The sequence below is a fragment of the Panthera leo genome, chromosome E1 (assembly GCF_018350215.1).
Source record: "Panthera leo isolate Ple1 chromosome E1, P.leo_Ple1_pat1.1, whole genome shotgun sequence".
NCBI lineage: Eukaryota > Metazoa > Chordata > Mammalia > Carnivora > Felidae > Panthera > Panthera leo.
The window spans coordinates 43,101,211-43,116,065 of NC_056692.1; the positions used below are offsets into that span (position 1 = coordinate 43,101,211).

At 49.8% G+C, this 14,855-nt stretch overlaps 2 protein-coding genes across 5 annotated transcripts in view; one reads left to right on the forward strand and one right to left on the reverse strand.

Annotated features, from left to right (window-relative positions):
• Positions 1-14,855, reverse strand: part of PLEKHM1 (pleckstrin homology and RUN domain containing M1) — a 172,605-nt gene that overhangs the window by 139,330 nt on the left and 18,420 nt on the right. The gene's annotated exons all lie outside the window — the stretch shown is intronic.
• The window catches only part of LOC122205880 (integrin beta-3-like), a 32,867-nt gene that overhangs the window by 7,573 nt on the left and 10,439 nt on the right, over positions 1-14,855 (forward strand). Inside the window, exons 2-11 of the mRNA XM_042914490.1 lie at positions 924-1,001; positions 3,809-3,875; positions 4,061-4,256; positions 5,392-5,644; positions 7,201-7,363; positions 7,990-8,151; positions 10,939-11,034; positions 11,460-11,549; positions 12,253-12,387; positions 13,860-14,289. Coding sequence (XP_042770424.1) covers positions 924-1,001; positions 3,809-3,875; positions 4,061-4,256; positions 5,392-5,644; positions 7,201-7,363; positions 7,990-8,151; positions 10,939-11,034; positions 11,460-11,549; positions 12,253-12,387; positions 13,860-14,289 — 1,670 coding nt within the window. The remainder of the gene's footprint in view (positions 1-923; positions 1,002-3,808; positions 3,876-4,060; positions 4,257-5,391; positions 5,645-7,200; positions 7,364-7,989; positions 8,152-10,938; positions 11,035-11,459; positions 11,550-12,252; positions 12,388-13,859; positions 14,290-14,855) is intronic.

Genomic DNA, 14,855 nt, shown 5'->3' on the forward strand with positions numbered 1-14,855 from the left:
GGCATCCTGATCTCGGACTTCCAGCCCCCAGAACTGTGAAACATAAATGCCTTTTGTTTAAGCCCCCCTGGTCTGTGGCAATTTGTCACAGCAGCCCGAGCAGACGAAGACATGGCCCGGGTCATGGTTTGAAATCCTGGAAGTCAGTCCAAAGAAAAACTTGGAAATAGGTCGCCTTTCACCCACACCTCTTCCCTGGTGGGGCAAGTGCTGACTGGCATGTCAGGCCGGAGGGAGGCTGGGGAGGGAAGGGGTGACTAAGAGGACAGGGGTTTCTTCTGTCTTCGCGTGAACAAGCCCACCACCACAGAGGTCGTGCTGGTGCCCGAGGAGGCTCACCAAGTAGGAAATGCTTCCGGAGCTCCTCCCCCGGTAGAAGCGGTAGCTGAGCCAGAACAGCCATGTTAGACCATGAAGAGAGGTCACACACAGCGGGGCCATAAGGTACAAGGAGCCTCGGTCCGGAGGGCTTTGTGCAGAATGGCTGCCATCCCAGCCGTGGACGGCCAGCCTCTGGACTTCGACGGGAGGGAAAGATGCACTTTTGTTTCTTTTAAGCCACTTTTGGTCTTCGTGACTCACAGCCAAACACAAGCATAACTGCTACTGTGTTCCAAAAATGTTGGCTGTTCTCTGTCACGTGATTACAACCATTTAATGTCTGTCTTCCTGTTAGACTGTAGGCTCCATGAGGGCAGGGACCATGGCTGGGCAGTGAATCCCCAAGGCCCAAGCCAGTGCCATCCACACAGCAGGCACCCAGTGTCTATTGAAGGAGTTGGTAAAATCCCTGCTCGAGACCTTCTTTCTCCCTGGGGCTGAGCACCAGCCTTGGGGCATCTTTAAGGTCTCACTTCAAGCCCATCTCCCAAGGAAAATCTTCCCTGTCACACCTCACTTCCTTCTGGTTCCTCTTCTTACAGGCCTCTTGGAACTTACACCATAAGTTACAAGGATGAAGCCATCCTGCTGCTGTTACGCCACTGGGCAGTCATTTCCTGGTTAGTCCCTGGATGCTTCTGTCATTGCTGAACTGGACCATACGCTACTCTTTGGCAGGGAAAACACTTTCAGTTTTGTAATCATTGGGAGCCTTAGCCCCAGTTCCTTAGAAATGCATATAGTGAACAATAAACACTTCATGAAGAAAAGAAGGGAGGAAATCTGATGAGGCCCCAACGTGGAGGAAGAATGTCAGATTTCAAGTTGGGGAGGGTGATTTTCAAAAAGGAGAAATAAATAAGGTCAAAAAAGAGCAGTCAGAATGGGAGGGAGTAAACAAGAGTGAAAGACTCCCGAGAGCCTAACTTGAAAAAAAATTTCAAAGGCAGGTTGGTGTTGAAAATGGGGAAAAGATAGGATTCTGGGAGTGTGGGCTCGACTACTATTAGCTGTGACCTTGGATAAGTCACTTCACTTCAATTGATCCATTTCTTTTATTTTTACAATTAGGTCTGGCTAATAGCCTTTTTGCCTGGGCCAGGATGGTCCTCATTCCGTTTCTCTTAGTCTATTCAGGCAGCTATAACAAAAATACCATAGGGGGCCTGGGTGGCTCAGTCGGTTAAGCGTCCCTTGGTTTTGGCTCAGGTCATGATCTCACGGTTTGTGAGATCGAGCCCTGCATCAGGGCTCTCTCTCTCTTTCTCTGCTCCTCTGCCCCCCACCCCATGCTAACTCTTTCTTTCTCTCTCGAAATAAATAAATAAACTTAAAATACCACAGGCTGGATGGCTTGAGAACATTTATTTCCCATAATTCTGGAGGCTGAGAAGTCCAAGATCAAGGTACCAGCAAATTTTGTGCCATAGTGGCTGTCTTTTTGCTATGACATGGCAGAAGGGGCCAGGGAGCTCTCTGGGACCTTTTTTCTTAAAAAAAATTTTTTTTAATGTTTTATTTATTTTTGAGAGAGAGAGAGAGTGTGTGTGGGGCACAGAGAGAGGGAGACACAGAATCCGAAGCAGGCTCTAGGCTCTGAGCTGTCAGCACAGAGCCCGACACGGGGCTCGAACTCACGAACCGTGAGACCATGACCTGAGCCGAAGTCAGATGCTTAACTGACAGAGCCACCCAGGTGCCCCATGGGGCCTTTTTTCTAAGGGTACTACTCCCATCATGAGGGCTCCACCTCAAGACCTAATCACCTCTCAAGGCCCAACCTCCTAATACCTTGGGGGTTAGGGTTTAACATGTGAGTTCTGGGGGGGATACAGGCATTCAGTCTATAGCATTATTGGTTTCATGTTTCCCTCCACATGGGGAAGACTTTCAGTCTATCAGGCAAGGGCTGGGCATGAGAGGGAGAGAGACTTCAAGCATCAGGAGGAGTTTTAGGCTACAGAGTCCTGATTTTTTGAGTATGGATGGTTCCTTGTGGCCACATCCCTCCCTTGGCAATATGGCTACTAGTCACCTGCAGGGGCTAAGGAGGCAGAACATTATCTATCCTTCCCACACCAGCCACATCCCCATCCTGCATTCTGTTCCCTACCCGGGCCTTCTCATGTGTGACTCTTCCCAGGACCGTCGCTTCCACACTCCTGTTTCTCTGCCTTGTTCCTCACTCTATACAGAATTTAATACAAACTATCACTTTAAGAGGATAATTACAGTCAGATAATCTAGTTAGACCTCTCTTCTGCCATTCTTAGCTCTGTAACTTTGGGCAAGTTACTTAACTTCTCCAAGCCTTAGATGTCTTTCCTGCAAGATCGGGTTCCTCATTTGTGAAGCCTCCGGGCCTCAGGTTTTTCACTTAGAAAATAACAACAGTTCCAGCACGAGGGAACTGTAACCAGAGCTGTGTCCACATAAAGTGCGTGTCGCTGTGCGGGATATGCGGTGAGTTCTCAGTAAATGTTAACACCAGTTTTTCTGGGATATTGGTGCGGGCTGTTCAGCTGACTTCTGGAAATGGTTGTGAGAGGGAGTGGGTAGGGATGGGGGTGAGGATCGAGGGCCTGAAGGCCTAAATATTGTGAAATAGGTCCAGGGAAGGGCTTTCCGGCTTTCCGGCCAGTTCTCCCAACCTGGCAAGGAGCCCTCCTGGATCTGTGCCCACATTTAGTGCTGGCTAAATGTGCTGGACGTCAGAGCAGGAAGGAACTGAAAACACCATGTCACCTGACCCCCTCGTCCCACAGGTGAGGAAACTGAGGCTCAAAGGCGTGAAATGACTTATCTGGGGTCACGTGCTCATTAGTGGTAGACCTAGCATTGAGCCTGTTTCCTGATTTCTTTCCAGTGCAGCATGCCCCCCACTCAGTACTCCAGTGTAGACACACACAGAGCTTCCAAGGGCTGTGGGATATACGCCAGGGTTTTTGGAAGGGCGCTCAATGCCCTGTGTCCAGGGTAAGGGAGGAAGCTTAAAGTGATAGGGGAGGCTCTGGTCAGTGCCTGGCATCATGGGATTCGCCCCAGCTTGTGGAGTTTATTTATAACCGACTTATCCAGGAACTATTTATAGAGCATCTCATAACAATAGCTACCTTTTATTGAGCACTTATCCTCAGGCAGGCACTATACTCTGTGTTTCATGTGCATTGTCTTATTTAGTCCTGCATAACATCCCTGTGTGGGGCGCTATTATTATCTTCACATGACAGCTGAGGAATCGAGGCATGGAGAGCTTCCGTGACTCGCCCTCGGAGCCAGCTAGTAAGAGGCAGTGCTGAAGAGTCTCTGCCAGTCTACTCCTGTGCTCTGTACTTTATTTAATACATTGATGGTTGAGATCCTCTACATTGATTTCTGGGACTCACGTGCGGGTTGCATTTCTGTTTGAAAACTGCTGGTCTAGCAGGCATCCTACTCTACTGGCCCTCTTCCTAGCTATCAATCCACCAACAGGCGCTCACCCAGCATTTCCGGTACCTCAATTTTCCCCTTCTGTACAATGGGCTCTCTTAGGAGGGACCACCCGAGTTCATTTATGCTGGTTTAGCTCCGGAGTGCTGGGTAAACTCTAGGCTGTTGGGAGTTGGCAAAGCCTGGAGGACGCAGAGAGCCACATGGCTCTGACCACAGGGCCTCACCTTGGGCTCTTGTCTTACAGGCCCTCCCTCTGGGCTCGCCCCGCTGTAACCTGAAAGAGAATCTGCTGAAGGATGACTGTGCGTTGGAGTCCATCGAGTTCCCCGTCAGTGAGGCCCGCATCTTAGAGGCCAGGCCCCTCAGCGACAAGGGCTCTGGAGACAGCTCCCAGATTACTCAAGTCAGCCCCCAGAGGATTGCGCTCCGGCTCCGGCCAGGTAGGGATGGGGCTCTTTCTGGGGAGAGATCCCGGACAGATGGGCACAGGGTACAAGGTGGAGGCCTGAACCTTGGGGATGTAGCTCACAATGGAAATGGGGTGGGAAGAGAAGGATGTTGGGGGTGGTATGGGCAGGAGAACAGAAGAAAATGAAAGGTATTGGGACTTCAAATCAGAAAGATCTGAGTTTGAATCTTGACTGCCCCATATATTAGCTATCTGACCTTGCGCAAGTTACTTAACTCTTCTAAGATAGTAGGAACTGGAAAAAATGTTTATTTCTTCTTTTCCCAATGCTTGTTTTACCTAACTTATAGCTTTGTGTTGAGGCTCCGATGAGATACAAAATGAGAAAGTAATCTGTAATTGTAAGCCCCCTTTCCAGGTAAGATTAGGGCAAAGGCATGGCAGCAGATAAAATAGGGGCAGGAGACTTTCGGGGGACAAGGATTAGGCTGAGACAGGCTTTTTGAAGCATTGATTTAGACTCTCCAATTACATCAAGAAGAATTTTACCAAATACCCTCTTCATGCAAGGCATGTGTTAGGTGCTAGGGGGTTCAGAGGAGGGTGGGACATAGTTCGTGCCTTTTACAGAGTTGAAAGTGTTGTGACTGCCAAAACCTCTGTGACCCTTGGGACCTAGAGGGTTAGACAGATGGGCATTTAGAAAGGGTGGAGAATTTTAGGTGGAAAAAAAAAAAAGAGGTTAAAATAAGAGGATTGGGGTGCCTGGGTGGCTCAGTTGGTTAAGGATCCCACTCTTGATTTTGGCACAGCTCATGATCTCACGGTTGTGGGATCAAGCCCCGTGTTTGGCTCAGCGTGAAACATGGAGCCTGCTTGGGTCTCTCTCTCTCTCGCTCACTCTCTCTCTCTTTCTCTCTCCCTCTGCCCCTCCCCTGCTCATTCTCTAAATAAATAAATAAATAAATTAATTAATTAATTAATTAATTAATAAAATAAGAGGATCAAGAATTGTAAGAGGAATAGAATTAGGGGGAGAAGAGAAAGGACCAGGGCTTTCCAGTCTGGTTTGATCAAGAAGTTACTCAATCCCAACTGTGTCCAAATCCACTTATTAAGTCTTAGAGCGGGAAAAGGAGAAAAACAAACATCCTCTTGCCTTCCAGATGATTCGAAGATTTTCTCCGTCCAAGTCCGGCAGGTGGAGGATTACCCTGTGGACATCTACTACTTGATGGACCTGTCTTACTCCATGAAGGATGATCTGTGGAGCATCCAGAACCTGGGCACCAAGCTGGCCTCCCAGATGCGCAAGCTCACCAGTAACTTGCGGATTGGCTTTGGGGCTTTTGTGGACAAGCCTGTGTCACCGTACATGTATATCTCCCCACCAGAGGCCCTCAAAAACCCCTGCTATGAGTAAGTCCCTCTCCGAGAAGCCAGGGCAGCATCACTTGCCATTGTCTCAGGCAGGTGCAAGTCCTGTTGCCTGTTTCTAGCTCTGGGGTAGATTCGTTGGCTGCCGTCTGGCCAAATCCTGTCTGTTTTCTACCTTGGTCTTCCTGTCTGGCAAGTGAGCTGGCCTGTTGATCCGGAGCATTGTGGCAGTAGAATCCAAGGCTGTTTGGAGTGTAGTAACTGCCAAAATCTTTGTGACTCTTGGGAAGAGGATTAGACAGATGGGCATTTAGAAAGGGTGGAGAATTGGGGCGCCTGGGTGGCTCAGTCGGTTGAGTGTCCGACTTTGGCTCAGGTCATGATCTCACAGTTTGTGGGTCTGAGTCCTGTGTCGGGCTCTGTGCTGATAGCTCAGGGCCTGGAGCCTGCTACGGATTCTGTGTCTCCCTCTCTCTCTGCCCCTCCCCGGCTCGCACTCTGTCTCTCTCTCTCTCTCAAAAATAAAACATTAAAAAAAATTCAAAAAAAAAAAAAAAAAAGAAAGGGTGGAGAATTTCCAGAAAGAAAACTCATCAGCTTCTTGGTCTTGTTACAAAGAAGTAGGAGACAAGAGAAAACGAGAGGGAAAGGAGATAAAAAAGTAGAGAGACATTTATGGATGAATAAATAGAGGAATTATAATTTCGGAAGGATTGATTCCATTGTCTCCTCATCATCAAGGTTATGAGTACTACAGAGTTAATATGCAAGGGGGATTAAGTCCTGGAGGAATATAAAAAGAGTGGAAATGATATTTACTGACCTCTCTAATAGTCTGAAAATTGATATGTGTGTTTCTGTTGACACTTTGGCTTATAACTGAATGGCTTATTTAATTGGTAAAGACCCTGAACATCCATGGAGTGTAATCATTTCAAAGGATGGTTACTGAGCCAGACAATGGATGAATTTACCTTTTCGTTTTCAGAGTTATACGAGGTACCCTTTTGACTTTCTGTCTGGGTTGTTAAGTTCCCCAGTAAAGATGTCAGCCATCAGTTAAACTGTTGGTTGGTTTAGTCTGCTGCAGATCTATCAATTTGTTGGTGGTTCACGGATATGAAGTTGTTGATGAGCTTTTGCTTTATTGTTGTGTCAGTGTTACCTTGGAGAGGTGTTAAGTCCAAGGTGATGGTAACAACTGGAGCCTCACTCTGATATAAGCGCTTTCCGTGAGTCAACTCATGGAAGCCTCACAATAACTCTTAGGAGATATGACCTATCATTTTGACCCTCTCATTTTGACCTATCATATGACAGTCTCATGGCTAGTAAGTGGAGGAGCTGGGACTTGAACCCAGGCAGACTGGTTCCATAGCTCACTATCTTATCTTGGAGGCCAGCTGGAGGCAAAGCCACCATGATGACTTGGGTCATTAGAGGGGTTTGGAGTGTGAACAGTCTGGGTAGTGGCGGTTGTATGGAATCGGCCTGGGCCTTGTGCTACCCATGCTTGTCTCCCCCTTTCTCCCTCTTACTCCTCATGCAGCCTTTTCCAGTTAGGGTTTCTGCTTCAATTATCTCCCTCCCTCCACCAGTATGAAGAACACCTGCTTGCCTATGTTTGGCTACAAACATGTGCTGACACTAACTGACCAGGTGACCCGCTTCAATGAGGAAGTGAAGAAGCAGAGTGTGTCGCGGAACCGAGATGCCCCAGAGGGTGGCTTTGATGCCATCATGCAGGCTACAGTCTGTGATGTGAGTTTGGACGGCAGGGAGTGGCGGGTGTGGTTGGCGTAGATTAAAATGGGGAAGAAGGTGGTCCAACTGTGGGGGTTTCTGTGCGAAATAAGAGAGAGGAACAAAGAGTTTTGTATAGTATGAGCAGCACATTTCTCCTGTTATGCAGCCTTTGTTTGTATCGTTCCCTGGCCAGAGCAGACGTTTTTCTGAACCTCAGTGATCCCAGATGTTTTCTGGGAAGAGCATCTTCCCACCTTTTCTAGAAGGGTGTCAGAGTCAAGGCTGGATGAACCTTAGCAAAGCGGGCAGGTGTTCAGTTGGGATTTCTCTAGCCCAGCCCGGGCTCGTACTTGCCGGTGGCTTTCTAGATGGGCCATGTGATTATCACTGGAAAAGTTATATTTGGAGTTGAAGTAGGTGTCTTTCAGCTGCCTGAACTAATCAGCTGAGACTCTTTTCCTAAGAGACAGAAACCTTCAACTTGGAAAAGCTCTGGCTTGTGTTCTGAGGACTGGGACTGAGGCCCCTCTTCGAGACGACTTGTTCAGCCCTTCACGCGTGGAAGTCCTTGGATCTTTGTTTTCTACCAATGATGTGGCTTAAGTTGCTTTCTCTCTTTTGCTTTTTTTTTTTTTTAACAGGAGAAGATTGGCTGGAGGAATGATGCCTCCCACTTGCTGGTGTTTACCACTGATGCCAAGACCCATATTGCACTGGATGGAAGGCTGGCAGGCATTGTCCAGCCCAATGATGGGCAGTGCCACGTTGGCAGTGACAACCATTACTCTGCCTCCACTACCATGGTGAGATTCTTGGTACCACCTATGGTCCCAATTCACTCTGGCCAAGGCTGCCCTAACCCAGGCAGAGTCTTTGTGTGAATGTGGAAATGGCGGCACTTCCCCTGGGCAGGGTGCAAGGCTTGTTTCAGCCTGTCCTCCCGCTGCCCCCCATACCAACTGGACACCCTCACCCCCGGTACGGCCTGCACAGCCATTATAAGTGGTCCTGGCTGTGGCATTGTCGCCACCACCTCCCCTGCCTCCAGCAGCAGAAGCAACAGCAGCAGCAGCAGCATGGCATCCAGAATGGACCCAAAGGACTTTTGCAGGTCCAGCTGGGAAGCGGGCCTTCCTGTCTACTGTGCACAGATTAGCCTCTTCTTGGAATACCGCGCTCACTTGTGATTATTGGAAGAAGACAGAGGAAAAAGAGACAAAGATCATCTGAAGAATGGCGATCTGTTCCTGTGAGGAAAGGTTAAAGGGACAAAAAGGAAGAAGGTGAAAGGATGATGTAGCTGATACAGAAGACGACTTCTTCTAAGTTGTTTTCTATGGCCTTAGTAGGTCAAGTAACAGGAGAGGAGTTAAGTGGCTGTAAGCCAGGAAGAAATGTAAGACCCTCAGAATACTGATACCTGGGCATCTGGGGGGAGGTGTGAACTCTACGTCTCTTAAAGACAGTATAGCCCCTCCTTGTCTAGGTGGCTTAACGGTACACCTGTGTAAAGGCGGGAGTTCCTCGCCCCCCCCCCCCCCGCCCCCGCCCCCAAGCTGGATGATCTCATGAGTTCTCTGCAAGGTCTAGGATCCCAGGGACATGTTCGCAGTTCACCAGCATCCCCATTGTGGCTTGGGTTCTTTGGTGTCAGCCATGTCCAAGTGGGCAGGACCGGGCACTGGGTGAGTCAGTAATCATTGACACCTAATGTACGCAAGGCACCTTACCAGGGGCTGAGGGGGATAAAGGGACTACGTAAGGTCCTACCCTTTTTGGTTTAGTTGAGGAGACGTGCTACCAAGAATACAAGATGCATGATTGATTAGTGTGCAGTGGGGTAGCACGCTCAATAAGGGCTTTAGGTATTCAAAGGGGGAAAGCTCATCATGAACTGGGATAGTCAAGGAAGGACTCCCAGAGAAGGTGGGACCTGAGCTGGGTCCTAAGGAAGGAGGAGGGTTACCAGAAAGAAGGCCAGTCCATGGCGGGGAGGGGGGGGGCAGCTCAGTGGTCAGCGGAAGAGGGAGAGAGGTGTATGCCGTGTGGACCAGAAGGCTGAGACCACGTTGGGGAGGATTACACACGCCAGGCTGAGGCGTTTGTCAGTAGTTGCAAAACAAGAAGAAGCTTCAAAATGGGGCTTGACACATGCTGGATGGAGAGTAGGGAGACTCGGAGTTCTGCCTTGCAGCTCCCTCCTTCCTTCCCGCTCGTCACCCGCCCCTCTCTCCTCGGAGCCCCAACATTCCCTTGCGATGCCCCTCTCTGCACTTCGCTTTGTGTCGTATGTACCTGGCTTCGGCACTAGACTCTGAGCTCCTTGGCAGCAGAGACTGTAATATGTGTATCACTCAATAAATGTTTGTTAAGCGAATTAGTGGGGGGAAAAAACGAGGCCTGACAACTAACTGGTGTGAATGCATCAAAGTCCAGTAGGAAGAAAGATGCTTGGTTTCCTTTCTTCCTTTCTTTCTTTCTATGCTTATTTATTTTATTTAAAAAAAATTTTTTAGGGGCGCCTGGGTGGCGCAGTCGGTTAAGCGTCCGACTTCAGCCAGGTCACGATCTCGCGGTCCGTGAGTTCGAGCCCCGCGTCAGGCTCTGGGCTGATGGCTCGGAGCCTGGAGCCTGTTTCCGATTCTGTGTCTCCCTCTCTCTCTGCCCCTCCCCCGTTCATGCTCTGTCTCTCTCTCTCTGTTCCAAAAATAAATAAAAAACGTTGAAAAAAAAAATTTTTTTTTTAATGTTTATTTATTTTTGAAGGAGAGAGAGACAGTGTGAGCGGGGGAGGAGCAGAGAGAGAGAGAGAGAGACAGAATCGGAAGCAGGCTCCAGGCTCTGAGCCGTCAGCACAGAGCCCGACGCGGGGCTCGAACTCACGGACCGTGAGATCATGACCTGAGCCGAAGTCGGATGCTCAACCGACTGAGCCACCCAGGCACCCCTATGCTTATTTATTTTAAACGTTTTATTTATTTTTGAGAGAGAGAGGGAGAGAGAGCGCGCACGTGCGCATGCATGGGTGGGGTAGGGGCAGAAAGACGGAGACAGAGGATCAGAAGTGGGCTCTGTGCAGACAGCAGCAAGCCTGATGAGGGCCTTCAACTCACAAACCGTGAGATCATGACCCCGTCAACCAACTGAGCTGCCTGGGTTCTCTTTAATGTTTATTTATTTATTTTGAGAGAAAGAGAGAGCACACGCAGTGTGCAGGGAGGGGCAGAGAGGGAGGGAGGGAGCGAGAATCCCAAGTAGGCTCCACGCTGTCAGTGCAGAGCCTGATGCGGGGATCAGTCTCATGAACTGTGAGATCATGACCTAAGCCAAAATCAAGAGTCAGACACTCAACCAACTGAGCCAGCCAGGTGCCCTGAGATGCTTGGCTTTGACCAGCCTTTGCCTCTTCATCTGTCCCTGGAGTTCACAACTGGGTTTGTGTTGCCACTTAGTCCATTGCCTCACACTGATCATGGCGTGAAAAGGTTTCAGCACCACCACCGTCTGGGCCACAGCCCAAATCAGCCAAGTTCTAAGGTGTAGAATTCAGGTGAATTCTTAACTGACTTCCACATCCTCCCGTTTTACAGGATTATCCCTCTCTGGGGCTGATGACCGAGAAGCTATCCCAGAAAAACATCAATTTGATCTTTGCTGTAACGGAAAATGTAGTCAGTCTCTACCAGGTGACTGTGCCTTCAGGGATTTCGGGAGTGGGGTCTGTATTGGGTGGAGCCGTCTCTGGGAACCCAGGCACACTAGCACGGGCCATGCTTCCCAACCGGGAAAGCCCCTCCTCCAGCCTATTCCCAGGGGCAAATGGTTCCTTTTTATGGTCTCTCTCCTCCAACCTTGAACCTCACGGGATGGGTGTGTTGGTGTTTGTGGTGCTGGAGGGGAGTAATTTATTGGGGGAGAGGGGTGTGAGAAGTTCTTTATAATTTTTCTCAGGGCTGCAAAACTGCTAGGTTTGTTCCTGGAAGTGACAAGTAAAATATCCCATCCTTCCCTCAATCTTCGTTTCAAGACCCTCATTCTGATTTGGGGAGGGCTTTTGAGATCACCCTCTTCATTTAGTCAGCCTTGCACATCTCTCTGTCTTACCTTCTAGAACTATAGCGAGCTCATCCCAGGGACGACAGTGGGGGTTCTGTCTGCCAATTCCAGCAACGTCCTTCAGCTCATTGTTGATGCTTATGGGGTAAGTGTCTCGCACTGGGGTTGGGTCTGCTAAGAATCCACCTCACTCGGCATTCCCCAGGAGGGAACGCAGATTTTGGAGTCCTGGATGTGAGTCCACGATGCAGCCTTCACTGCCTTCCTCTTATTCTTCTAGAGGCTGGCTGATGGCCAGCACTGGGAGGAATGCAGCCTTCTGAGAGGGAAATGGCTCAGAAAGAATTGCCAGGGAGTGTCAGGAGCAGTGGGTGGAAGAGCTTAGAGAAGGTGGAAAGGAAAGAGAGGTTGGGGGTGGTGATGAGGAAGGACAGGGTGAGGGATAGGGCTCCAACAATAGAGAGAAGAGGGAGCTGAGCCAAGGGGAAGATGAGGTTGGTTAAAAATTAGGTAAAAAAAGCTACTATCCAAGGTGACCAGTGCTAGCCCTCCCTTTTTGCATGTCTCTGAGGCTTGCAGGAGGGTGTGGCTGGTTTAGATTTTACCCAGATTCAACTAGACACCAGGGGGCACAGAGAGAGAGAGAGGAGCAGACCTTGGGCAGGAAATATTGTAAGAAATAGGCTCCTAAGGATGCTCTCCTCTGGCAGCTTGTAAGCAAACCCCAGCACCCAGCACTGCCGCGGTGAGTCCATGGCCACCTGGTATTTTACTTGGGGTGGAATTGGTTCCTGTCTACTTCCTCTCGGCTCATCTCCTTAACCTTCTTTTGCCCCCTTTCTGCTCAGAAAATCCGCTCTAAAGTAGAGCTGGAAGTGCGGGACCTCCCCGAGGAGCTGTCTCTATCCTTCAACGCCACCTGTCTCAACAACGAGGTCATCCCTGGGCTCAAGTCTTGTGTCGGACTCAAGATTGGAGACACGGTGAGGTGGGCTGGGCTGGGCAGGGGCTGAAGCTTCAGCTCTGACCCTGGCCTTTGCCCCTGAGCGTCTGTGGGCACCCTTCCATTCCTCCCCTGCACCTTCTTCCCGAAGGTCATTACAAGTTGGATATAACGGAGCTGCCAACCTTTTCCTCTGACTCCTGTTGTCTAAACTTCTCCGCTACGTGGAGATTTTTAAAAAACTTGCGTTTAGCTTACCTCTGTTTGTTTATGCACAGCTGATTGCAAATGAAAATATTTCTTACCTTTGGCCCAGTCTCCAGCCTCCCCTAAGGTAATACCTGTCTTTCCTCTACAATGTGAAATGGCAGTCACATCTACCGATAGTTGCTGAGCGCCAACTTTGTGCCAGGCATCATTCGCTGCTGGAGATTCAACAGCAAATGGAACAGGCAAAAATACCAAATACCCACTGTCATAGACTTCCAGAACGCAAATGTTCATTTTGCCTCTCAGGTCCCTCTGTGGCCTCTATGGCTTTCTTTCCTTACTGGTTCTCTTCTGCTTCTGCCGATGGGGGGAGGGGTTGGTGAAGAGGGAGGGAAGCAGAAAGGGGGATAGCTATATCTCTATCACCGGTATCATCTGTATCTCTATCATTTCTGTATCTAGGTCCATCCATCTGTCCGTACACCTATCTATATTCTAGAACATGTGCACATATCCTGTCTAAGAAATATTGGCCGGAAAGGTGTTTGACTGCACAAGTGATGATGTACTATATGGAAATTAAACAGTAGATCCTGAGCCTTTGGTCACTGTGTGGCATCGTGTGGTGCCATATAGTGCTTTGTGTGTCTGGCTGACTGACCTTGTGTATAATCAGTCCAGCTGGCTTCATTGGCCAGAGAAGAATTTTTTTATAAGATCACAGGTTCTGTTCTGCTTGAGCTGGCTTATTTCACAGGTGGAATTAAAACACACACACACACACACACACACACACACACACACACACACACACACACACACATATCCAGGGGCACCTGGGTGGCTCAGTTGGTTGAGCATCCAACTTCAGCTCAGGTCATAATCTTGTAGTTCGTGAGTTCGAGCCCCACCTCAGGCTCACTGCTGTCAGTCTGTCAGCGCAGAGCCTGCTTCAGATCCTCTGTCCTTCTCTCTGCCCTTCCCCCACTTGCAGTCTCCCAAAAAATAGATATATATATAAAAAAAACCAAAACCAACCTCTCTCCTGACTGTAAATTATGTCTGTGCACCCAACCAGATACAACTGGACAACTGTCCCCAGGCTTTTCTTTTTGCTTTGCAGACCTTGGTCATTTGGAGGCTGAGGAACTCCAGGTTGCTGGGGGATGAGACACCCAGTTTGGATATTCCCGGGCGGGGCAGGGCGGGGCAGGGCGGGGCAGGGCGGGGCTTCTTTCCCTCCAGGGCTGGAGTGATAACAGGGTGCGCCTGTGTTTGAATGCGGTCTTCCTTTCCACCCAGGTGAGCTTCAGCATTGAGGCCAAGGTGCGAGGCTGCCCGCAGGAGAGGGAGAAGTCCTTCACCATCAAGCCTGTAGGCTTCAAAGACAGCCTCACCGTTCAGGTCACCTTCGACTGTGACTGTGCGTGCCAGGCCCATGCTGAGCCTTACAGCCGCCGCTGCAACAATGGCAACGGGACCTTTGAGTGTGGGGTGTGCCGCTGCGGGCCCGGGTGGCTGGGGTCCCAGTGCGAGTGCTCCGAAGAGGACTACCGCCCCTCGCAGCGGGAAGAGTGCAGCCCCCGGGAGGGCCAGCCCGCCTGCAGCCAGCGGGGCGAGTGCCTGTGTGGCCAGTGCGTCTGCCACAGCAGTGACTTTGGCAAGATCACGGGCAAGTACTGCGAGTGTGATGACTTCTCCTGCGTCCGCTATAAGGGGGAGATGTGCTCAGGTGAGTGAAACTGCACACCCTCCCGCCCCTGTACCCGCGCACGCTCGCTCGCACATCCACAGCCTCTGGAAACTTAGGCCGGGGCTTAGGTGGGCACAGGAAGGCCCAGCAGGCAGAGCCGAGGGGATGGTCCTTCCACTCCAACGGCAGAAGACAGGAAGGAGGTTCTCTGTAATTCCGCTCTGCTCCCCGCGTCCTTGCTCCTGGGGTACACAGCGGAAGGGAGCCTCTGCTCTCCTGGAGCATGGGAACGAGTGGGGGAGCCTGAAGGTGAAGACCGTTATTTTCTTTTCTTCCACCTGCCATCCTGCTAATACTTTAAATCACTGGCTCTTGATCATTTCAAGGATGCGGAACAACTCCCTTTTTAGGTTAAAAAAAAAAATCTCTGGCTGCTGGTAATTAGATGTTTAGTAGTTACAGATTCGGAAACTGCATGGTATCAGAATGCGTAGTAAAGTTGGTAGTAATTATTTTACATGAATTTGTCTTTTCATGACAAGACTTGGAAAATAGTAAAAAAGCAAGGCAATGGAGCACGTTTAACAGCCAATACACTCGGAACA